The 24,312-nt window shown below is 43.9% G+C and overlaps 1 protein-coding gene across 3 annotated transcripts in view; it reads left to right on the top strand.

Moving 5' to 3' along the window:
* The window catches only part of MOSPD1 (motile sperm domain containing 1), a 75,366-nt gene extending 65,550 nt beyond the window's left edge, over positions 1-9,816 (top strand). For all 3 annotated transcript variants that reach the window (XM_069746978.1, XM_069746977.1, XM_069746976.1), the window contains 4 exons: positions 5,172-5,247; positions 6,881-7,104; positions 7,330-7,491; positions 9,422-9,816. In XM_069746978.1, the coding sequence (XP_069603079.1) occupies positions 5,172-5,247; positions 6,881-7,104; positions 7,330-7,491; positions 9,422-9,453 (494 nt within the window). In that variant the 3' untranslated portion in view covers positions 9,454-9,816. The remainder of the gene's footprint in view (positions 1-5,171; positions 5,248-6,880; positions 7,105-7,329; positions 7,492-9,421) is intronic.
* Positions 9,817-24,312: the final 14,496 nt, after the last annotated feature.

Below are 24,312 nucleotides of genomic sequence, written 5' to 3'. Positions count from 1 at the left end.
CACGATGATTTTGTGTTTTTCGACGCTGCATTTTTTTTTGCTGAGCAAAACACACTGCATCTTACATTTCCTGCAAAGTGGATGGGATTTATAGAAATTTCATGGCCACTGTGCTTTTTTTTTTGTTGTTCTTTAAGCATCGTAAACCAAACTGTGGTTCAATTGTGAAATCCGCAACATGTCAATTTCTCTTGCGGGTACGCGGAGTTTTCTGTGTGAAGTTTCCCCATAGATTTGCATTAGATGCAGAAAATCCGCAGGTAAAAAAAACCATGTGTAATCTGCACATGACTGCACCAATAAAGTTTTTCTGAAAGCTTACTATCAGGAGGCATCAAAAACAAAACGGCTTTATTTAGAACATTACATACCAAGATGAGTCAAAAACACAATAAAAACTATAAAAATAAAAAAAAAAAAACGCTCAAAAACAACACCGGTAATCTAGTTTCCAGATTAGGTGCAGAAAATCTGCAACATCAAAAGCTCATCAAGGCCAAAAAAAAAAAAAGCACAGGGGGCAGGAGATCTCTAAGAATCCCATCCACTTTTCATTTTAAAATGTTTTGAAAAATCTAAAAAAAAAAAAAAAAAAATATATATAAAGTTGAATTGCACCCCCACCCCCTTACTGACCTGAAGAATAACTTTGCCAAGACATTTTTACCGTTTGCTGAATGATTTAAAAGCAAAACGCAATGGCAGAATATTTTTTTTTTTTATTTCAATGGATTTTTTTATTTATTCCTTAAAATTCGGTATTTGACATGGTAAAATTAATGGTTTCATGCAAAACAATAGCTTGGTCCGCAGTAAAACAAGTCCTGTGTGAAGAGAGGCAAAAATTTAAATAAAAAGCTACGATTCTTAAAAAGGGGAGGAAAAAAGCTAAGGAGCAAAACTGAAAATTGGGCTTGGCCTCAAAGGGTTAAAGTGTACAATAAAAGCAAACTATAATGAAGTTATAATGGGGATGAAGTGCGTGCACTGCTGCTGTATGCGATCTGGTTTGGCAGGACATCACAGTTTACTTAGGAAGGGAGTATTTTCTGTACTTGTCAGAATATTATTACTTTGCTTTGTGATTTTCCGTGAATACTTGTGTCACAAGGTTCATATGAAAATGTTCTGCCACGGAATAATTGGCGGAGGGCGAACGCAGTGTGACGGGATCTTGCTGGTTTGTCTTTGTCTATTTTCAGTGCTGTGTCACCTCGATGTAATTTGTCGCATGAGTTTATACATTTGGAAAAACCACCGTAAAATGCACACCAAGGAAGCAAGGGGAAAATCCGAGCACATTGCAGTCCAAACAATACTTCATACAGTGGTGTCCTCTGGGCTATTGGAAACTTAGGCTAGGTTCACATTGCGTTAGTGCAATCCGTTTATAGCATACGCTAACGGAATGCGCTAACGCAGTGTACAAAAAGGGATTGCGTTTAGCGATCCCGCTAGCGCAGATGCCCGATCTGCGCTAGCGAGAAACGGACCTCGAACGCTGCAAGCGTCCGTCAGAAAATAACGGGACATCGCTAATGCATGCCAAAAATGGCATACGTTAGGGATGCATTAGATACATTGCGGTCAATGGGTGCGCTAACGGATCCGTTACATAGCGTTAATTGCGCCATGTAACGGATTCCGCCAGCGGACACCCACTAACCCAATGTGAACCCAGCCTAAGGCAGTCAAGTGTTTGTGTTTTCTTAAAGGGGTTTATAAAAAAAAAGTTATTGATGCACTGTATACACCTATGGCTTAAAGAAGCCCTGGTCCCATCAAAGTTTATATCCTCTTAACATATTGCAGTCATCATATTATATAGCTTAACGGGAAAATAAAAGAAAACATATAGCACAGCCCATGTGGCTGGGAGGATCCTCCCGCACTGGGTAAACGGCAAGGTTCAGCTTTCATGCACATACTTACTTCTCTGGAGCTTGAGTCTCCAGGCACACCCAACACTGAATGATTCAGAAGACTGACTATTTACCTCCTAATCCACATCACGGGGTGGAGATATGGTGAACAGCCTCCCACCCACTCCTCAGCTGTTCAATAAACCTAGCCCTTAATATGGCCGATTAACCCCTCTCAGCACTTAGGCTATATTCACACTTAGCGGTTTTTACCGCGGAACCGCCGCGATTTTAATGCTGCGGGTCCGCAGCAGTTTCCATAGCATTTACAGTAACATGTAAACCCTATGGAAACCGCAAACCGCTGTGCACATGCTGCGGGAAAAACCGTGCGGGAACGCAGCGGTTTACAACCCGCAGCATGTCACTCCTTTGTGCAGAATCGCTGCGATTCTGCACCCATAGGAATACATTGAACCGCTTACTTCCCGCATGGGGCTGTGCCCACGTTGCGGGAAGTAAGCGGATAATGTGCGGGTGGTACCCGGGGTGGAGGAGAGGAGACTCTCCTCCAGGCCCTGGGAACCATATTTGGGGTTAAAAAATAAAAAATTTGGTTATACTCACCCTCTGATGTCCGGAGCTCCTGGGCGCTGCACGCGGCTGTCCGGTCAGAGTTGCTGTGCGACCAGGACCTGCGGTGACGTCGCGGTCACATGACCGTGACGTCACGAAGGGTCCTTCTCGCACAGCATCTCTGGAACCGGACCGCCGGGTGCAGCGCCGAGGGATCGGGACGTCAGAGGGTGAGTATAACCAATTTTTATTATTTTTAACATTACTATTGATGCTGCATATTGCTGCATATGCAGCATCAATAGTATAGGCTGAAACCCGCAGCGGAAAACGCGGAACAAACCGCGATAAATCTGCAGGGAGAACCGCAGTTGTTTTGCCCTGCAGATTTATCAAATCCGCTGCGGGAAAACCCGCAGAGGGACGCCGCAAGGTGTGAACATAGCCTTATTGTATTGGAGCATTTCCCTAGGTTCATATCACTGAAGCTACCATCCTCAGTGATACATATCTCCCCTCCAGTACTTTGCCAGTGAATTTGTCACATATGCCATATAATATGATGATTGCATTATATTCAGAAGATAAGAATTTTGATGGGAGGAGGAGGAGAAGTTGAGCGTCATTAAAAATGTTGCACTTCTTGCCTTCTCTGGTCCTTGTGTTGCACCGTCTATCACTGTCTGCAGCAGGAGATAACTGACTCCGTCAGTCAGGCGCGGCGATCGTCTGATCGGGAGTTTGTAACTTTTATCTGTCTTTTTTGGAGCTCTTCTTAGCTGATTTTTTATTTCAGTCCGCAGGAAAACAAGCCAAATAATAATTTGTATAAGCCAAATGGTGAAAAATTCTTATTGAAACCCAATTAACATTGAGTTAAGTTAAAAAAAAAAATTGTCCTCAAAGCTGTTCCCCGTGAGAGTCGCAGAAACCCCCATATACATCATTGCCATTTGCTAATTCACACCAAGAGATTCTATATGTGAAAAAAAGAGTCTCAAACCTAGATACTTAATGAAATAATACTATATAGTTTTATTGATACAAAACATTAAAACATGGTACAGAAAGATGCTAGATTGAACCAATAGAGGGACTGTATGTCCTGGGAAAACCCACAAACTAAACCACAGAATGTACTATAGCCACATACGTAGTTGTGATGAAATAATGAGACATGCATACCATGAATAAGCATACTTGAAAAAGGGCATTATTATAAATGCATTATTATGGCTGCCAAAAAAGCAGTGCACTTAGACATGCATACACAAACAATGCCCCAAAGATGTGTCAAACAATCCTACACTAATACAAGTAGGTACATGAACATGTGTCCCTACTGAAATAATACCGGCTAGTACATACCAATAGGTGGATAGGTGAGGATACCCGGACGTCCCTCTGCCCCGACGCACGTTTCGCTCTGTTTCTACGGGAGGCGTAAGAACTGATAATTGCATATTGATTGGGTTTAGTGACCTTCCACCGAAATGTAACATTTCAATACTAATAGCTAATAACTGGTCAGTAATGATGAGTGAATGTGATCGTTAAGGTGTTATCTGAGCATGCTCTTGTACTAGCAAAGTGACTTAGGCGTCCTGGAATTATATGTGCAAGTCATCACGACTTCATATCTTGCGGCTGTTAGGTGATCCCCGCATGTGTTGCGGCTGTCGAACAGCCATGAGACATGCAGCCACGGGGACTCGAACATATTTTTTCAGCATGCATAACTCACTTTGTTAGTACCGGAGCATGCTCAGATTACACCTTATCCGATCACATTCACTCATCATTACTGGTCAGCCGTCACAGGTCGCATATACACTGTAATACTGCGTGCTTCATCCATGGACCGGCTAGTGAGTTAATTTTAGAACTTTTCCTTTATCTGAAATAATAAAAAAAACACTTCTCAATATCCAAAATAGAAAAACTATAAATTATTTAATATACCAGTAATTAAGTTTCTGATTCATCATCCGCTGTATAATGTGTCATATATGTGGATGATGTCACTGTGGGATGGCAAGTGTCTGCACTAAAAGTCCAATGTACCTTAAGAATTCACTGCAAATTTTGCCACAGATTTCCCCTTGCAATACAATGGGATGACATCTGTCATGGATAAAACATGCTGGAGTCCATCAGGATCTGCAAAGTAAAAGATTAAAGGGAATGTGTCAGTAGGATCAACCTTCCTAAACTCTCTATATTGGCATGTGGGTCATAGGAAGCTGAAGAAAACGATACCGTAGTATCTGCGATCCAATGTAAATGAGCTGTTCAGATCTATGGGCTGGACATAGATCTCCCTGAGAATCTGCTCTAGGGCTTATTATAAATGATAGGGGGCGTTACCAGTGTGAGACATGTAATGGCTGACAGTCTGCTCTCCTTAGCTACAGTACATGTCTCACACTGGTAATGCTCCCTTTTATTTATAATAAGCCCTAGAGGCAGATTGTCAGGGAGATCTATGTCCGGCCCATAGATCTTAACAGCTCATTTGCATATTAAGAAAATTGTGGATTTCACTGGAATAAGACATCAGATCACAGATATGAAGGTATCCTATTATTCAGCTTCCTATGCCCTACGTGCCCATATAGATGGCTTATGAGGTTTGATCCTACTGACAGATTCCCTTTAATAATAATAATTATAATAATAATAATAATAAAATGCAGTTCTGCACTCACCAACACTGTCTTTCTTTCTCTACAGTCCTGTGCACAACCCCTAACAAGTACATTGTTGTTGATGCTGCTGGTGCGGTGAAACCTCAGTGCTGCGTTGATATGTGAGTATTTTATATCCAGGTGGATTCTTCTTAACGCTGCCCTTATTAATTCAGCCTGACAAATGGAAGAAACAGATGAGCAGAACAGGGACCTGTGATATATACAGTAAATAGCAGCACATCCACAGCCCTATGTTCCCCTGCCCATGATTTGGGGACTGCCTGCTGCCTTGCAGATGAACCTGGCCAGCCTCGGGGGCATCTTTTCACCTTGGGGCTCATTCAGACACGCATACGAATTGATCCTATTTTGGACCGCGATGCACAGACTGGCCGCAGGTCTCCAGACAGCTTTATGTATTCTTCTGAGGCTGTGGCGCTTGGGTTGGGAGAGCTGCGGTCAGTCCGTGCAGTAGTGGTCCGTGCAGTAGTGGTCCGTGCAGTAGTGGTCCGTGCATTAGTGGTCCGTGCAGTAGTGGTCCGTGCAGTAGTGGTCCGTGCAGTAGTGGTCCGTGCAGTAGTGGTCCGTGCATTAGTGGTCCGTGCAGTAGTGGTCCGTGCAGTAGTGGTCCGTGCAGTAGTGGTCCGTGCAGTAGTGGTCCGTGCAGTAGTGGTCCGTGCATTAGTGGTCCGTACATTAGTGGTCCATGCATTACTGGTCCTTACATTAATGGTCCGTACACTAGTGGTCCATGCAGTAGTGGTCCGTGCGTTAGGGGTCCATACATTAGTGGTCCGTACATTAGTGGTTCATGCATTAGAGGTCTGTACATTAGTGGTCCATGCAGTAGTGGTCCGTGCGTTAGGGGTCCATACATTAGTGGTCCGTACATTAGTGGTTCATGCATTAGAGGTCTGTACATTAGTGGTCCATGCAGTAGTGGTCCGTGCATTAGTGGTCGTTGCATTAGTGGTCCGTGCATTAGTGGTGCGTACATTAGTGGTTCATGCATTAGTGGTCCGTGCATTAGAGGTCTGTACATTAGTGGTCCATGCATTAGTGGTCCGTACATTAGTGGTCCATGCATTACTGGTCCTTACATTAATGGTCCGTACACTAGTGGTCCATGCAGTAGTGGTCCGTGCGTTAGGGGTCCATACATTAGTGGTCCGTACATTAGTGGTTCATGCATTAGAGGTCTGTACATTAGTGGTCCATGCAGTAGTGGTCCGTGCGTTAGGGGTCCATACATTAGTGGTCCGTACATTAGTGGTTCATGCATTAGAGGTCTGTACATTAGTGGTCCATGCAGTAGTGGTCCGTGCATTAGTGGTCCGTGCATTAGTGGTGCGTACATTAGTGGTTCATGCATTAGTGGTCCGTGCATTAGAGGTCTGTACATTAGTGGTCCATCCAGTAGTGGTCCGTGCATTAGTGGTCCGTGCATTAGTGGTGCGTACATTAGTGGTTCATGCATTAGTGGTCCGTGCATTAGTGGTCCGTGCATTAGTGGTCCGTACATTAGTGGTTCATGCGTTAGGGGTCCGTGCGTTAGTGGTCCGTACATTAGTGGTTCGTGCGTTAGAGGTCCGTGCGTTAGTGGTCCGTGGACCGATGTGCACGGACGTCTGCCTGAGCTCCTGACCAACTTATCTTATCGAGTCCTGATATCCTACATCTCCGCCCGCATTAGAATCTAGATTTTTTTTGCTAATCACGAACGTTAATTGTGTTTCTTCTTCCCTCCTGCAGTGTTATTCGACACAAAGATGTCCGAGCCAGTCACTTTGGTGTCATTGACAAATTCCGCCTTCAAGTATCCGAACAAAGCCAGAGAAAAGCATTGGGACGCAAAGAGGTAATCGCAACACTTCTTCCATCCACTAAAGAGCAACAGCACAAAGAGGAGGAAGAGAAGAGGATCAAAGAACACTTAGCGGAAAGTGTCTTCTTCGAGCAGACGCCATGCCAAGCGGGTGAGTGGGATTCTAGGAATGTGCAGACGTCGGAGGCAAATCACCAGTTTCTTATCCATTATCTACAGGTCTATGGAACGATGCTTTAAAACATTTCTAATCGATATAAAAATTAGCATAGTAACGCCTAACGTTCAGGCCAGCGGCGCCATCATGATGGCAAATTTGTATTTTAAGAACAGGGAGGGAGTGAGTTTTTCTTTATTTTTGTACTTCTTCTTCCAGATGTCAGACATTCTTCCTCAGGACCGAGTCTACTGATGGTCTTCCTTGGCATGGTTTGCATTGCCGCACTGATGATGCCCACTCTGGGTGAAATGGAGTCTGTGGTGCCGCTCTACCTCCACTTAAGTGTGAATCAAAAGTTAGTGGCTGCCTATGTTTTAGGTAAGAGTAACCTGCTGGACACGTGAAACGAGGCCCCGTATTATTCCCATTGGAGCCATTTAGTAAGACATTAGACATTATTGGCAAAACACAACATCTGAGATATAGTGCCACTTACTCCAGCCACTGCGATTGGATCCAGGGTAAGACGTATGGACGCCTTTGTGTGTCTGTATGTTAGAGGTGACACTGCCCAGCCTTGTGAATGTCGGACTTGACCTTATCATGCAGGGTCAGTGTAGACCACCATAGTTGTGGCCTTGGAGCAGCTGAGAAATCACTAAAGATTCTTTTATTGGATAGCACTCGTACCAGTGTTATTCTATGGGGCAGTGCAGATATGCAGCTTTTTTCTCATGCTGAACCGGCATGAGAAAAAAAAATTGCAGCATGCTGCCAGTGGCTGTGAAATCATTCAAGCCTATTGGTGAGTGGAAATCATCAGACTGCACTCAGAGGACATCCGAGTGCAGTCTGATTTCCGCAGACACACAATGAAGAAGATGGAGAAATCTTGTTCTCCATCTTCTCCACACCTGTGCTACAGTTCTCTCGTGTGAGAGAATCATATCACAGTCAGAGTGTCATTTACATAATCAATCACACCAGAGAATATACGCTGGTGTGACGTGACCCCGGCCTAAGCAGAACGTCAGCGCAGGAGACAGGAGGCCGATCACTGCCAGCATCAGTACTCCAAATCAGGACGTTATTATTATTATTATTATTATTATTTATTATTATAGCGCCATTTATTCCATGGCGCTTTACATGTGAGGAGGGGTATACATAATAAAACAAGTACAATACAATACAATACAATACAATACAACGTTCTTATATCACTACAGCTGAAGGCAGACAAATACACTGGGGAAAAGCATGCAGGTTTGTTTTATACAGGAATGAAGACAAATTCCCTAATAAAGAGATTTGCCAAAGTTATGACTTTTCTCAGGATCCTTCTGGGGTTGAGCAGACTTGTAATGTGCACTGATACGAGCTGTGAGCGGGCAGACATTTAATAATTAATCCCTCCTTTATCTTGTGTGGTTAGTATATGTATGTGGGATTATCTGAGCTGCCAAACACCTTGTCCGTTTCATTTTCTCCCCTAACATTATGGGATGCGTGTATCTGGAAACTCGATGCCTCTTCAGATCACTACAAAATCTTTCCTAACACCTCAGTAAGAAGCCATAGTGCTAACAGTGTAACAATCACACCCCTCCCTGTAGTTCTGTAATTCTAGAATTGTGGTTTATTTTTGCAACAGAATTAAAGGATATAGCCACCTTTTGTTTTGTTTTTTTAAAACTTAAATGCATTTATTTTGGGCTAAAAATAATTTATTTGGTTTCATTAAGAATTTTGTACCACTTGACTTGTACAGGCTGTTTCCCTGCAAAATGAGTTAACTAAGAATCCTTCAGTGAGCTGATTCATTTAGAGAGCTCTTTTATCCGTCAGTATCTAATCACTTCTCAGCTTTTTTAGGGCCACATGAAAGTTTAGCTCACCGATAGAAGCCAGTTGTCATAAAACGGCACAGAGGAGTCCAGAAAAGGACAGATAAGACTTACAAAATGAGCGGAAAGACTCTCAGTTAATTAATTTTTGCAGCTTGCAATGTGCAGGGAAACAAAAAGCAGGTAAAAGCCAAACGGAGCAAAATTTTAATGAAGCCCAATTGCCAAAAATTCTTTTTAGACCAAAATACACGCGTTTACGTTATTCTCAATGGTGACCAACGCCTTTAAAAACGTTGGTGTAGCATGCTGCAGTACCTCCCAGTAGCCAGCAGGTGGCCACAGCAGCACTTCCCTATCACCTACCACACTTAACCCTTTGTGCAGACACCTCCTCATGGCTGACACTGTTGTACTCTGCGCTGCTGACTCCTGGATTGTCTCCGCTTTGTCTCTTCCAGGTCTTATCACAATGGTTGTTCTGAGAACATGAAGGTTTTAGTTCACCTAGAAAACGACAGCGTTTGTTCACTTCATCACGGGGACCGCGTTCAGCCGCTGCTCCCTCCATACAGACATAGCAATGGTTTTAAGGAAATATGGGCGAAACGTCAACTATTTTAACTGTTTATTACCGTCACTGAATGGCTGAAAACATATTACTGGTGAATGTGTTACAGAAAACCAAGATTCTTTGTGAAATGACGTCTGTGAAAAGAAATCTGAAGAAACTGCATTTTCTATGTATGCCTATACGATACTTTTATTGTACAATGGACGGTCATTTTCTACATTTTGTTTGTGTTTCATTTTTCAGGAATAATAAAAAATAATGAAAATAATGTAATTTAACCCATCCACCATGTGGCGTCCCATAATCCGTGTATTTAGTGATGTCTGTAGGGATTATTACTCCTGGTAATTTTATTTTAGAAAAATACACAACACGTGAAGTGTACCTGTACTCTCACAGACACAACCTGTCAAAAAGCGTGGACTTGCTGCATTCATCAACTTAAAACTGCTATCATGTCCAAAACCTGGCTACATTCTGTCATTTTTGCCATTCACTTGTTTTGAGCTGGTAGCTTTTCTTTGCAAGCATTCTGCCAGCACTTTCAGTGCTGGAACTTCCTTCCCCTTACTTCCTAGCACACATTGTGTCTGCTGTGAAAGCCTGTTATAATGGGATGACAAAAGAGCATGAATAGAGTCTAAGACCCCCACATTTCACCCCCAAACCCTGACAGCCGTCTCCGGCATCAGACAGCAGGTCAGGCAGAAGAGAGGCGCCCAGTGGCCAACAATTTGGAGCGAATTTTGTTTTGTTTTTGGGGGCGACAGGATAATTTTTAAATAAAGTGTTTTGCAGATTGTTTATTTATCACATTATCTATCAAATGAGATAAAGCTTTCTGAAAGTAACGTGAGCGCTCAGAGAAGATCACTCATCTATACAATTGAGTCCTTATTGCAGAGTTGAGACATTCTTAAAGGGATTGTCCCTTTTCGTAAAAGTTTTTCCTATAAGTAATGTTAGTAGTAAAAACAAAATATGTGCTTTACTTGCAGTGCAGAATCTCCCACTGAGTCTCTGCCTCTGCTCCCGCCCGGTGTCGGCTGTCGGCAGCTGTGCAGACTTTTTCTTCGTAAGGAGGACATCACATTCGCTCTATCCATCTTGGCTTTAACCCAGGGTCCTTCTTTTCCCTCAATCATCTCAAGAAAAATCACAGCAAAAATGTGGATTCAATATTCTTTTATTGTCCTAAAAAGGAACATACAGCAACGGTGCTTGTCATATGCAGTAATAGTAACTCACCACTGGAGGGCGATATACTCAATGCGAAGTTGGCAGGTATTCCAGTGTTGTAGCTATACACAAACTGCATATTTAGTTTCCCAGAGGAGCATTGCATGGCCTATAAGTCTCCTTACACTGGCATGTCATTCTCCACAAGGAGAGACGTTACTCCAAAGAACCAAAACTTCCATACTGGCCTCATATTTACAAGTGTCCTGGACTCTGACAGCATTGAACAGGTACGATGACTAAAGGAATCGTTCTGCCGTCACAATAATGAAAGCAACGCAATGGATCCATTTGTGCCCAGTGGCACATTACTGGCACATTTGTTTCAGAAGTCACATCTGATTTGTAGTCTAAAGCAATTTTACTTCCTTCTGCACAAACTCAATATATTAGTATGAATGTGATTTAGTCTTACTTTTAATTACCGTGTTTGACAGAGAAATAATGATTGACTGAAGTCATTTCAGAATCATTCATACTGGTGATATTGGGAAAAGTTTATTCCAGCTTTTAATCAAGCAATTAATAATGTTATAAATATCTTCAAATTATTTAGTGAGAGAAGACTCGTTAGAAATCTCAGATTTATTACAAATTGGAAGGGATGGAAGTCTTCGGCTTTATGCGCACGATGTCGCCTGCAAAAGCGCTACCTAAGAACTCGAATCAATATATACCTTCCGTATAAAAATGACTCGCGGTTCATACGCTCAGGCTTTTGATCGTCTTTTTTACCACCAGTTAAAAGATGTGGCTGTGAAAGACGCTCTCTGCTTTATAATAGAAGGTGATGGGAAGGCTCAAAAGACGTCTTTTTTTTGCATTTTGCTAGTGTTTTTCTTTGAAAGTCCCAAGTGGTTTCTTCATTGTTGAATCGTTTTGCTGTGTAAAAAAAAAAAAAAAAAAAAATGAAACGCAAAAAAAGCTGAATAATAGACACTACAAAATGGTTGACAGTCAAAAATGATGAGAAAGCACTTGGCAAACTACCAAATAAGCTAAAAAAAAAAAAGACACTTTAGGAGACAAAAAAAGACCTCTCTAAGGGTACCGTCACACAGTGGCACTTTTGTCGCTACGACGGTACGATTCGTGACGTTCCAGCGATATCCATACGATATCGCTGTGTCTGACACGCAGCAGCGATCAGGGACCCTGCTGAGAATCGTACGTCGTAGCAGATCGTTTGGAACATTCTTTCGTCGCTGGATCTCCCGCTGTCATCGCTAGATCGGTGTGTGTGACACAGATCTAGCGATGCGTTCGCTTGTAACCAGACAGCTCTCCAGCGACCAACGATGCCGAGGTCCCCGAGTAACCAGGGTAAACATCGGGTTACTAAGCGCAGGACCGCGCATAGTAACCCGATGTTTACCCTGGTTACCAGCGTAAATGTAATAAAAAAAAAAACAGTACATACTTACATTCCGGTGTCCGTCAGGTCCCTTGCCGTCTGCTTCCCGCACTCACTGACTGCCGGCCGTAAAGTGAAAGCAGAGCACAGCGGTGACGTCACCGCTGTTCTCTGCTTTCACTTTACGGCCGGCAGTCAGTGAGTGCGGGAAGCAGACGGCAAGGGACAGACACCGGAATGACAGTATGTAGTGTTTGTTTTTTTTTACGCTGGTAACCAGGGTAATCATCGGGTTACTAAGCGCGGTCCTGCGCTTAGTAACCCGATGTTTACCCTGGTTACTCGGGGACCTCGGTATCGTTGGTCGCTGGAGAGCTGTCTGTGTGACAGCTCCCCAGCGACCACACTACGACTTACCAACGATCACGGCCAGGTCGTATCGCTGGTCGTGATCGTTGGTAAATCGTATAGTGTGACGGTACCCTTAGGCTAGTTTCACACTAGCGTTTTGAGGCTCTGCGGAGACTTCCTCTGTGAAGCCCCGCCCTCAGCCGCACATCTGCCGCTAGCTCCACCTACTTCTGCATGCGGCCTGCGTACCTATCTTTAACATTAGGTACGTAGGTCATGCAGCTGTATGCGGATGCTTCCACATGCGTCATTTTGACGATGCGGAGAAAAAAAAAATTGCTACAAGCTGCGTTCTACGCTGGTCGCCGCATCGTCAAAACGACGCATGCGGAAGCATCCGCATGCAGCGGCACAACCTGCGTACCTAATGTTATAGATAGGTACGCAGACCGCATGCACGCTGCATGCAGAAGTGGGCGGAGCTAGCGACAGGGCGGGGCTTCACGGAGGAAGTCTGCAGCCGTCCGCAACGCTAATGTGAAACATAGTAACATAGTAACATAGTTAGTAAGGCCGAAAAAAGACATTTGTCCATCCAGTTCAGCCTATATTCCATCATAATAAATCCCCAGATCTACGTCCTTCTACAGAACCTAATAATTGTATGATACAATATTGTTCTGCTCCAGGAAGACATCCAGGCCTCTCTTGAACCCCTCGACTGAGTTCGCCATCACCACCTCCTCAGGCAAGCAATTCCAGATTCTCACTGCCCTAACAGTAAAGAATCCTCTTCTAAGTTGGTGGAAAAACCTTCTCTCCTCCAGACGCAAAGAATGCCCCCTTGTGCCCGTCACCTTCCTTGGTATAAACAGATCCTCAGCGAGATATTTGTATTGTCCCCTTATATACTTATACATGGTTATTAGATCGCCCCTCAGTCGTCTTTTTTCTAGACTAAATAATCCTAATTTCGCTAATCTATCTGGGTATTGTAGTTCTCCCATCCCCTTTATTAATTTTGTTGCCCTCCTTTGTACTCTCTCTAGTTCCATTATATCCTTCCTGAGCACCGGTGCCCAAAACTGGACACAGTACTCCATGTGCGGTCTAACTAGGGATTTGTACAGAGGCAGTATAATGCTCTCATCATGTGTATCCAGACCTCTTTTAATGCACCCCATGATCCTGTTTGCCTTGGCAGCTGCTGCCTGGCACTGGCTGCTCCAGGTAAGTTTATCATTAACTAGGATCCCCAAGTCCTTCTCCCTGTCAGATTTACCCAGTGGTTTCCCGTTCAGTGTGTAATGGTGATATTGATTCCCTCTTCCCATGTGTATAACCTTACATTTATCATTGTTAAACCTCATCTGCCACCTTTCAGCCCAAGTTTCCAACTTATCCAGATCCATCTGTAGCAGAATACTATCTTCTCTTGTATTAACTGCTTTACATAGTTTTGTATCATCTGCAAATATCGATATTTTACTGTGTAAACCTTCTACCAGATCATTAATGAATATGTTGAAGAGAACAGGTCCCAATACTGACCCCTGCGGTACCCCACTGGTCACAGCGACCCAGTTAGAGACTATACCATTTATAACCACCCTCTGCTTTCTATCACTAAGCCAGTTACTAACCCATTTACACACATTTTCCCCCAGACCAAGCATTCTCATTTTGTGTACCAACCTCTTGTGCGGCACGGTATCAAACGCTTTGGAAAAATCGAGATATACAGTGGGGCAAAAAAGTATTTAGTCAGTCAGCAATAGTGCAAGTTCCACCACTTAAAAAGATGAGAGGCGTCTGTAATTTACATCATAGGTAGACCTCAACTATGGGAGACAAACTGAGAAAAAAAAATCCAGAAAATCACATTGTCTGTTTTTTTAACATTTTATTTGCATATTATGGTGGAAAATAAGTATTTGGTCAGAAACAAACAATCAAGATTTCTGGCTCTCACAGACCTGTAACTTCTTCTTTAAGAGTCTCCTCTTTCCTCCACTCATTACCTGCAGTAATGGCACCTGTTTAAACTTGTTATCAGTATAAAAAGACACCTGTGCACACCCTCAAACAGTCTGACTCCAAACTTCACTATGGTGAAGACCAAAGAGCTGTCAAAGGACACCAGAAACAAAATTGTAGCCCTGCACCAGGCTGGGAAGACTGAATCTGCAATAGCCAACCAGCTTGGAGTGAAGAAATCAACAGAATTATAAAATTAGAAAATGGAAGACATACAAGACCACTGATAATCTCCCTCGATCTGGGGCTCCACGCAAAATCCCACCCCGTGGGGTCAGAATGATCACAAGAACGGTGAGCAAAAATCCCAGAACCACGTGGGGGGACCTAGTGAATGAACTGCAGAGAGCTGTGACCAATGTAACAAGGCCTACCATAAGTAACACACTACGCCACCATGGACTCAGATCCTGCAGTGCCTGACGTGTCCCACTGCTTAAGCCAGTATATGTCCGGGCCCGTCTGAAGTTTGCTAGAGAGCATTTGGATGATCCAGAGGAGTTTTGGGAGAATGTCCTATGGTCTGATGAAACCAAACTGGAACTGTTTGGTAGAAACACAACTTGTCATGTTTGGAGGAAAAAGAATACTGAGTTGCATCCATCAAACACCATACCTACTGTAAAGCATGGTGGTGGAAACATCATGCTTTGGGGCTGTTTCTCTGCGAAGGGGCCAGGACGACTGATCCGCGTACATGAAAGAATGAATGGGGCCATGCATCGTGAGATTTTGAGTGCAAACCTCCTTCCATCAGCAAGGGCATTGAAGATGAAACGTGGCTGAGTCTTTCAACATGACAATGATCCAAAGCACACCGCCAGGGCAACGAAGGAGTGGCTTCGTAAGAAGCATTTCAAGGTCCTGGAGTGGCCTAGCCAGTCTCCAGATCTCAACCCTATAGAAAACCTTTGGAGGGAGTTGAAAGTCCGTGTTGCCAAGCGAAAAGCCAAAAACATCACTGCTCTAGAGGAGATCTGCATGGAGGAATGGGCCAACATACCAACAACAGTGTGTGGCAACCTTGTGAAGACTTATAGAAAACGTTTGACCTCTGTCATTGCCAACAAAGGATATATTACAAAGTATTGAGATGAAATTTTGTTTCTGACCAAATACTTATTTTCCACCATAATATGCAAATAAAATGTTAAAAAAACAGACAATGTGATTTTCTGGATTTTTTTTTCTCAGTTTGTCTCCCATAGTTGAGGTCTACCTATGATGTAAATTACAGACGCCTCTCATCTTTTTAAGTGGTGGAACTTGCACTATTGCTGACTGACTAAATACTTTTTTGCCCCACTGTACCACGTCCAATGACTCACCGTGGTCCAGTCTATAGCTTACCTCTTCATAAAAACTGATTAGATTGGTTTGACAGGAGCGATTTCTCATAAACCCATGCTGATATGGAGTTAAACAGTTATTCTCATTGAGATAATCCAGAATAACATCCCTCAGAAACCCTTCAAATATTTTACCAACAATAGAGGTTAGACTTACTGGCCTATAATTTCCAGGTTCACTTTTAGAGCCCTTTTTGAATATTGGCACCACATTTGCTATGCGCCAGTCCTGCGGAACAGACCCTGTCGCTATAGAGTCACTAAAAATAAGAAATAATGGTTTATCTATTACATTACTTAGTTCTCTTAGTACTCGTGGGTGTATGCCATCCGGACCCGGAGATTTATCTATTTTAATCTTATTTAGCCGGTTTCGCACCTCTTCTTGGGTTAGATTGGTGACCCTTAATATAGGGTTTTCATTGTTTCTTGGGATTTCACCTAGCATTTCATTTTCCACCGTGAATACCGTGGAGAAGAAGGTGTTTAATATGTTAGCTTTTTCCTCGTCATCTACAACCATTCTTTCCTCACTATTTTTTAAGGGGCCTACATTTTCAGTTTTTATTCTTTTACTATTGATATAGTTGAAGAACAGTTTGGGATTAGTTTTACTCTCCTTAGCAATGTGCTTCTCTGTTTCCTTTTTGGCAGCTTTAATTAGTTTTTTAGATAAAGTATTTTTCTCCCTATAGTTTTTTAGAGCTTCAATGGTGCCATCCTGCTTTAGTAGTGCAAATGCTTTCTTTTTACTGTTAATTGCCTGTCTTACTTCTTTGTTTAGCCACATTGGGTTTTTCCTATTTCTAGTCCTTTTATTCCCACAAGGTATAAACCGCTTACACTGCCTATTTAGGATGTTCTTAAACATTTTCCATTTATTATCTGTATTCTCATTTCTGAGGATATTGTCCCAGTCTACCAGATTAAGGGCATCTCTAAGCTGTTCAAACTTTGCCTTCCTAAAGTTCAATGTTTTTGTGACTCCCTGACAAGTCCCCCTAGTGAAAGACAGGTGAAACTGCACAATATTGTGGTCGCTATTTCCTAAATGCCCAACCACCTGCAGATTTGTTATTCTGTCAGGTCTATTAGATAGTATTAGGTCTAAAAGTGCTGCTCCTCTGGTTGGATTCTGCACCAATTGTGAAAGATAATTTTTCTTGGTTATTAGCAGAAACCTGTTGCCTTTATGGGTTTCACAGGTTTCTGTTTCCCAGTTAATATCCGGGTAGTTAAAGTCCCCCATAACCAGGACCTCATTATGGGTTGCAGCTTCATCTATCTGCTTTAGAAGTAGACTTTCCATGCTTTCTGTTATATTTGGGGGTTTGTAACAGACCCCAATGAGAATTTTGTTACCATTTTTCCCTCCATGAATTTCAACCCATATGGACTCGACATCCTCATTCCCTTCGCTAATATCCTCCCTTAAAGTGGACTTTAGACAAGACTTTACATAGAGACAAACCCCTCCTCCTCTCCGATTTTTACGATCCTTTCTAAACAGACTGTAACCCTGTAAGTTAACTGCCCAGTCATAGCTTTCATCTAACCATGTCTCGGTTATTCCCACTATGTCAAAGTTACCTGTAGATATTTCTGCTTCTAGTTCTTCCATCTTGTTTGTCAGGCTTCTGGCGTTTGCGAGCATGCAGTTTAGAGGATTTTGTTTTGTTCCAATCTCCTCACTGTGGATTGTTTTAGAAATGTTCTTACCTCCCTTCTGAGTATGTTTTCCTGGGTCGTCTTTGTTCGAGTCTAATGTTTTTCTTCCCGTCCCCTCTTCTTCTAGTTTAACGCCCTCCTGATGAGTGTAGCGAGTCTTCTGGCGAATGTGTGTTTCCCAGGTTTGTTGAGGTGTAGTCCGTCTCTGGCGAGGAGTCCATCGTACAAGTAATTCACACCGTGGTCCAGGAATCCAAATCCTTGTTGTCTGCACCATCGTCTTAGCCAGTTGTTTGCATCAAGGATCCTGTTCCATCTCCTGGTGCCATGCCCGTCTACTGGAAGGATAGAAGAAAAAACTACCTGTGCATCCAGTTCCTTTACTTTCTTCCCCAACTCTTCAAAGTCCTTGCAGATTGTCGGTAGGTCCTTCCTTGCCGTGTCATTGGTGCCAACATGTATCAGAAGAAATGGGTGGACGTCCTTGGAGCTGAAGAGCTTTGGTATCCTATCGGTCACATCCTTGATCATCGCACCTGGAAGGCAGCATACTTCTCTTGCAGTTATGTCCGGTCTGCAGATGGCTGCTTCGGTGCCTCTCAGTAGTGAGTCTCCCACCACCACCACTCTTCGTTGCTTCTTGGCTGTACTTTTTGCTGTCACTTGTTGCTGTGTGCCCTTTTCTTTTTTGCTTGCTGGTATTGCTTCATTCTTAGGTGTGCCATCTTCATCCTCTACAAAGATTTGATATCGGTTCTTCAGTTGTGTGGTTGGTGATTTCTCCATGGTCTTCTTGCTTCTTTTGGTCACATGCTTCCACTCATCTGCTTTTGGAGGTTCTCTGACACTTTTTGCACCTTCTGTGACCAGTAGAGATGCTTCTGTTCTGTCTAGAAAGTCTTCATTCTCTTTGATGAGTTTCAAAGTTGCTATTCTTTCTTCCAGACCCCGCACCTTTTCTTCTAAAAGGGCCACTAGTCTACACTTCTGACAGGTGAAATTGGACAGGTGAAATTGGACAGGTGAAACCGACCTAATATAATAAAAAAACATCTTTCTCTTCAAAATCTTGGTGTTTGCCTGCCTGAAGTAGACATCATAGGCCTCATACAGATGGCTGTTTATGTGGCTAAATTTACATGACCAAAGAATGTATCGGATCAGTCATGTCCACAACTTGCAGATGCGACCGGCTTCCTGTGTAGCACCCTGTGCCCATCCATGGGTGCAGGAGTCGCCTACTATTTACATGCGCTCGTCTATAAATCAGACTGAATCATTTTACACACAGGCCTGAGGTTTGTGAGGACATGAGCTAACATCCGTGTAACCGCCGTCCTTGTGAGCTCCGGCGAAAATACATTTGTGTGAATGTTCCCTTTCTTGTACATGAAGAAGATGAACTGATTTTTCTTGGGTTCCGGATCAAATTTTCATCAGTGTTTTGGAGTACAAGGTCACATCTATGTCATCTTCTGGTCTTCCCTGAAGGGCTCATACACGTCCATTTTTTTTTTTGCTTGCTTTTCATGGATACCACGTGTACCCTTCATTTTCATTCATTTTTGCAGACCAAGCAAAATTGCGGAGACATGTACGATATTTATCTGAGTATGGGATCAAAATCAGCAACGCAAGTTAATCAGCGGGTGAAGAAATCTGACGGCACTCTGATCTCGGATAACATCAGAGCGCACTCCAGTTCTTCATGGACTGTTTGGAGAAGGTGGGGAAACTTTTTTTTTTGTTTCTCATCTGAGAAAAAATTCTTAAACCAAGTAAACTCTGATGAAAATCTGAATAAAATCACTGATGAGACTAGGATTTATCAAATCTGCTGCGGGAAAATCCACAGTAGACCAGAATATGTGTGCACATAGCCTTAGTGTTTCTGAAGCATTGATTGATGGAGTCGAATATTCAAGCTGCCCAGCAGGTCCTATCATGTAGTCAACCAGCTCTGCTCATTCCACTGCCGGATCTTGTTAATAAAGTGTTCGCTCACATGGCAGCATTTCATTAGTGCTCAGTCAGACAGGTTTTAGCAGAATGAGGGGGCAGGAGCGCACACTGGGGCCCATTAAAGCTGCACTAGCAATGGTGGCTTCCTTGGACTTGTCGCTGTGTCTGCGGCTCACTCCATATGTGGAATATTGTGTTATGTCTCACCTGCTGAGGTGGATTCTTTAACCCCCTGGTCCAGGAGAGAAGTTTCTAAGCAGCAGGGACAGAAGGTGCTGGTGCAGCAGAATGGAGGTGTTGGGCTCTAGAGGAGGCACCAAACCAGTGTGACAAAGCTGGGACAGCATAACATAATTGGAACAATATGTATGAGTTTTAGCAGCCAAGATTGAAATAATGAGCAGAAAAGCTGTAGCAGTGGAGTCTTGAGTAGCATAGAAATTCTTGCAGTAAGTAGTGGCATGACACCAAGTACCTGAATACTGAAATACACTCCCACCTCCTCAGCTGGGCTACTTAGGCCGATGGGGTTACCCTGGCCGGAGGAGATGTCAGAGGGTTGGTGATATTGAGGGAAATTCAGCAGATGCTCAAGACTGCAGGGTGCAGACCCAAATCCAGGACTGTCCGCTCTATCATAGAGATGAGCAGATCGATTCCTGGGTCTCTGGTCCAGCACCCAGGTCAGTGGCACCCGGTCAGCTGGATGGGAGGCTGCTAATCTCTAACCTTCCGATGTCCCTGGTTTGGCTTTTGGTTAGCCAGTACTGGCGCAATGTCATCTGTGCATCCTGCTCATCTCTAGTTGGGACCTGTGGATTTAATATTTGTTCATTCACAGTCAGAGCTGCCAAAACTTTCTAATTTATATATAGCTTCACTATACAACATCCGACTTTTTTGTGTCTGTAAAGCCGTGTTCACACGTTACAGAAATACTGTGGTTTTTGTTTACTGCAGGATCCCCACCAAACTACATAATAACACTCTTATCCCCCTTATTTGATGTGTTTCTGGTGCAGATGTGAAGCCGCGTTTTTAATGAGCCATTTTAACCCCTTAGCGACCCCCGATATGCCTTTTAACGACAGCAATTAAAGGGTATTTATGCCTCAGCACCGCTTTTTAACGGTTGAGAAATAAGTGTATAGTGCCCCCAGATTCGGAATTTCTCCGGGGTCTCAGCTACCATGGGTAGCTGAGACCCCGGAGAACATGATTTGGGTCGTTTTTACTGACTCCAGTGTTGTGATTGCCATTATTAACGGAATAACGGCAACTGCAAAAAAAAAAAAAAAAAAAAGGTGAGTATAGAAGCGGGTCAAAACCTCTAACGTGACGGGACAGTCCAGCTGAATCCGAGATGGTTGGCAGGTTTGCTGTCCCTGAGAAGGAATCCTTTTGCTACTTGACACTTGTTCGGTCTTAGAACTTGCTATCTGAGTATGGTCTCCATTCTTCACACACAGCACCCTTTTGGACCCATAGGTCCTTCTCTTTTTCAATATTTTCCTCACAAAGAGGAAACAGAATTTCTTGTCCCAACTTAACTCCTTCCACCATGTGCTGACTCCAATAGTTAACACATTGATGGTCTATCCTACGTGCTTGCCGCAGAACCAAGCCCACCCCTGACAGCCTCAGAGACAATTACCGTGTTTCCCCGAAAGTAAGACCCTGTCTTACATTAATTTTACCCCAAAAAGTCCCACCCTGTCTTACTTTCGGGGGAGGTCTTACATTAGCCGGAAAAAAAAATGACAATTTTCAAATTCAGTACAGTACTTAACGTTACACCGTTCAACTGGAAAGCAGACAACAAATCAAAGTACGGTAACAGTAACACACTACGGTACGGTACTGTACGGTAATTGCCGTATACCCTCTGCCTGCATACCATAACAGTGCCGTATCCCACTGCACACAGCCCCATACCCCATAACAGTGCCGTATCCCACTGCACACAGCCCCATACCCCATAACAGTGCCGTATCCCACTGCACACAGCCCCATACCCCATAACAGTGCCGTATCCCACTGCACACAGCCCCATACCCTATACAGTACATGTTTCCCTACTTGGTTTTTAAATGCTGGACGTTTTCCTCTGCGGTGCGGCTGTGGGTGCGGAAGGCCTGTGCTGCAGGGAACGCTGTGCCAATCAGCAGGGAAACAGCGGTGACGTGGGGCTGGGGCGGCCAATTACAGCCCGAGCTGCTGGGCCAATCAGCACTCGAGCTGATTGGCCAATCAGCGCTCGAGCCGGGGGCCGGCGGTGACGTGGGGAGCAGGGGCGGCCAATGAGCTGTTGAGCTGGGCGGATTGCGGGGTTAACACGGCGAGTTAACCCCATGAGCGCTGGACCCGCCCAGCTGCACCTGAGGACACCTCTGGAGCCTGGGGACCCAATGGGGACAGCGGCGGCCCAAAGGTAAGGGCCTTACATTTCACAGCGGCCCCTCCAACCCTGCCTTACATTCGGGGGAGGCCTTACATTGGAGGACCCCCCCGAAACCCCCACCCTGTCTTACTTTCGGGGGGGTCCTACTTTCGGGGAAACAGGGTATATATGTATGTCTAGAAATTATGGCTTACTCATCCCAGTGAATTCACTACACTGGTGGGTATGTGAAATAATTGTAAGACAACGTCAAACATTGGAAGGCTGACTCCACCTTAATACGCAAACATTACTAAGAGCCACATAAATAGTAGACAGTCAAAGCTTTAGATTGGTTTATGTACCAATGTATCGCTGCTCTACTGAAATATGAGATCATTACAGGTATAGGGTGACCTAAGGTAGATTCAGGCTCATGAAGACTTCAGTGATTCTCTCATACGTGAACATTGATCCGAATTTCATCAGTGATTCAGTGTTTCATCAGATTTTCATCTGTGTCATTTGAGCTTAGTATGAATTTCCTCAGATTGTCTTGGATGAGAAGCAAGAAAAAAATAGTTTCATGAGCATTTCCTATCTAGCAGTTCGTGAAAAAGAGACATCACTCGGATTATGTGGAGTTAAGTCACAGTTGTTTAATATCTCAAACCAGACTGGGTTTCTGCAACAAAGAGAAGCCAGAAAATCGTGGCGTCTGATTACTCCGGCGCTGAGAAGCACTTCTCCTTCTTTTTAATGGTGTTTATTCTTTTAGGGGTTAATCGGCCATGTTGGAAAACCCTGAGCTCTCAGCTCAGCTCAGTTAGCCACTCCCGTTCCCTTTATATTCTGGCTCTTGATTCAAACCCATGTCAGATCTAGCATTTGCTGCATGGCTTAGGAGGAGAGGAGTTTTTATGAGGAGTTCAGGAGAAGTTATCTGTGACTATTGCATGGTTGCTAAATGTGGTAATTCCCTTCCCTCCTCTACTTTGGATTTTCCCCACCCTCCACTCCCCGATGCATTCCTTTGTTATATGTGAGTGAATATTTTGTATGCCTGGTGTTTTCTGTTAACCCTCATTTGTGTTGCCTTGTTTCTCGGGTTGTTGTACTGCGGTGGATGGTAGCGCCCCTCTTCCCTGTGTGGGGGAAGAGAACAGATGGAGGGCTAACTCAGGAGATAAGGCAAGGGTGGGGGCCCCAGCATCTTCACCTTCAGAAGTATCCTGGGGAATAAGGCAATCTAGGGCGCCTCCTAGTGTCAGGAACAGAGGAGGTGTGTCGTGGCACTGATGCTACTATATAAAAAATCAGATGTGCGTGCATCCAAACGTGCCCCTCCAACGTTTCACAGTTAGATATGTACAGCAAGCTGAGATATATGAAGTTGTTTAGCAGTGCTTGTACGTTATGCACCAAAGCACAATAATAATTTTTATTTCTATGGCGCCAACATATTCCGCAGCACTTCACATTTCTGAGGGGACTTGTGCAGACAATGAAGACATTACAGAATAACACATATTTAACTCCGATAGCAGTGAGGTCCCGGCTCACAATCTATAAGGAAATTGGGGGGGGGGGAGCCACGAAAGGTAAATGGTAAAAAGTGCTTGTATTGTACGGTAAACCATAATATACTAAATAGGTTATTCATATAACGTTGCATGACCGATCACAAGTCAGTATCTGCACAGTACAGGGGTATATAGTGTGATGAGGGGGGTATAGTACAGGGTATATAGTGAGGTGAGGGGGTGCAGTGTACAGTACAGTGATATACAGTGAGGTGAGGGGGGTACAGTACAGGGTTATGCATTGAGGTGAGGGGGTACAGTACAGGAGTATATAGAGAGGCGAGAGCGAGCGATGTACAGGGATATATAGTGAGGTGAGGGGGTGCAGTGTACAGTACAGGGGTATACAGTGAGGGGGTACAGTGTATAGTACAGGGGTATATAGTGAGGTGAGGGTACAGTACATTATAGGGGTATATAGTGAGGTGAGTGGGGTACATTGTACAGTACAGGGATATACAGTGAGGTGAGGGCGGTACAGTACAGGGTTATGTAGTGAGGTGAGGGGGTGTAGAGTACAGTACAGAGGTATATAGTGAGGCGAGGGGGTACAGTGTACAGTACAGGGGTATATAGAGAGGTAAGGGGCGGAACAGTGTACAGTACAGGGGTATATAGTGAGGTGAGGGGGATGAAGTGTACAGTACAGGGGTATATAGTGAGGCGAGGGAGTACAGTGTACAGTACAAGGGTATATAGTAAGGTGAGGGGGTACAGTACAGGGGTAGTGAGGTGAGGGGGTACGGTGTACAGTACAGGGGTATATAGTGAGGTGAGGGGGTACAGTGTACAGTACAGGGGTATATAGTGAGGTGAGGGGTTACAGTGTACAGTACAGGTGTATATAGTGAGGAG

The sequence above is a fragment of the Ranitomeya imitator genome, chromosome 2, assembly GCF_032444005.1.
Source record: "Ranitomeya imitator isolate aRanImi1 chromosome 2, aRanImi1.pri, whole genome shotgun sequence".
Lineage (NCBI taxonomy): Eukaryota > Metazoa > Chordata > Amphibia > Anura > Dendrobatidae > Ranitomeya > Ranitomeya imitator.
Note: the sequence above shows the minus strand (reverse complement) of the source record. Positions and strands in the feature narration are given on the sequence as shown.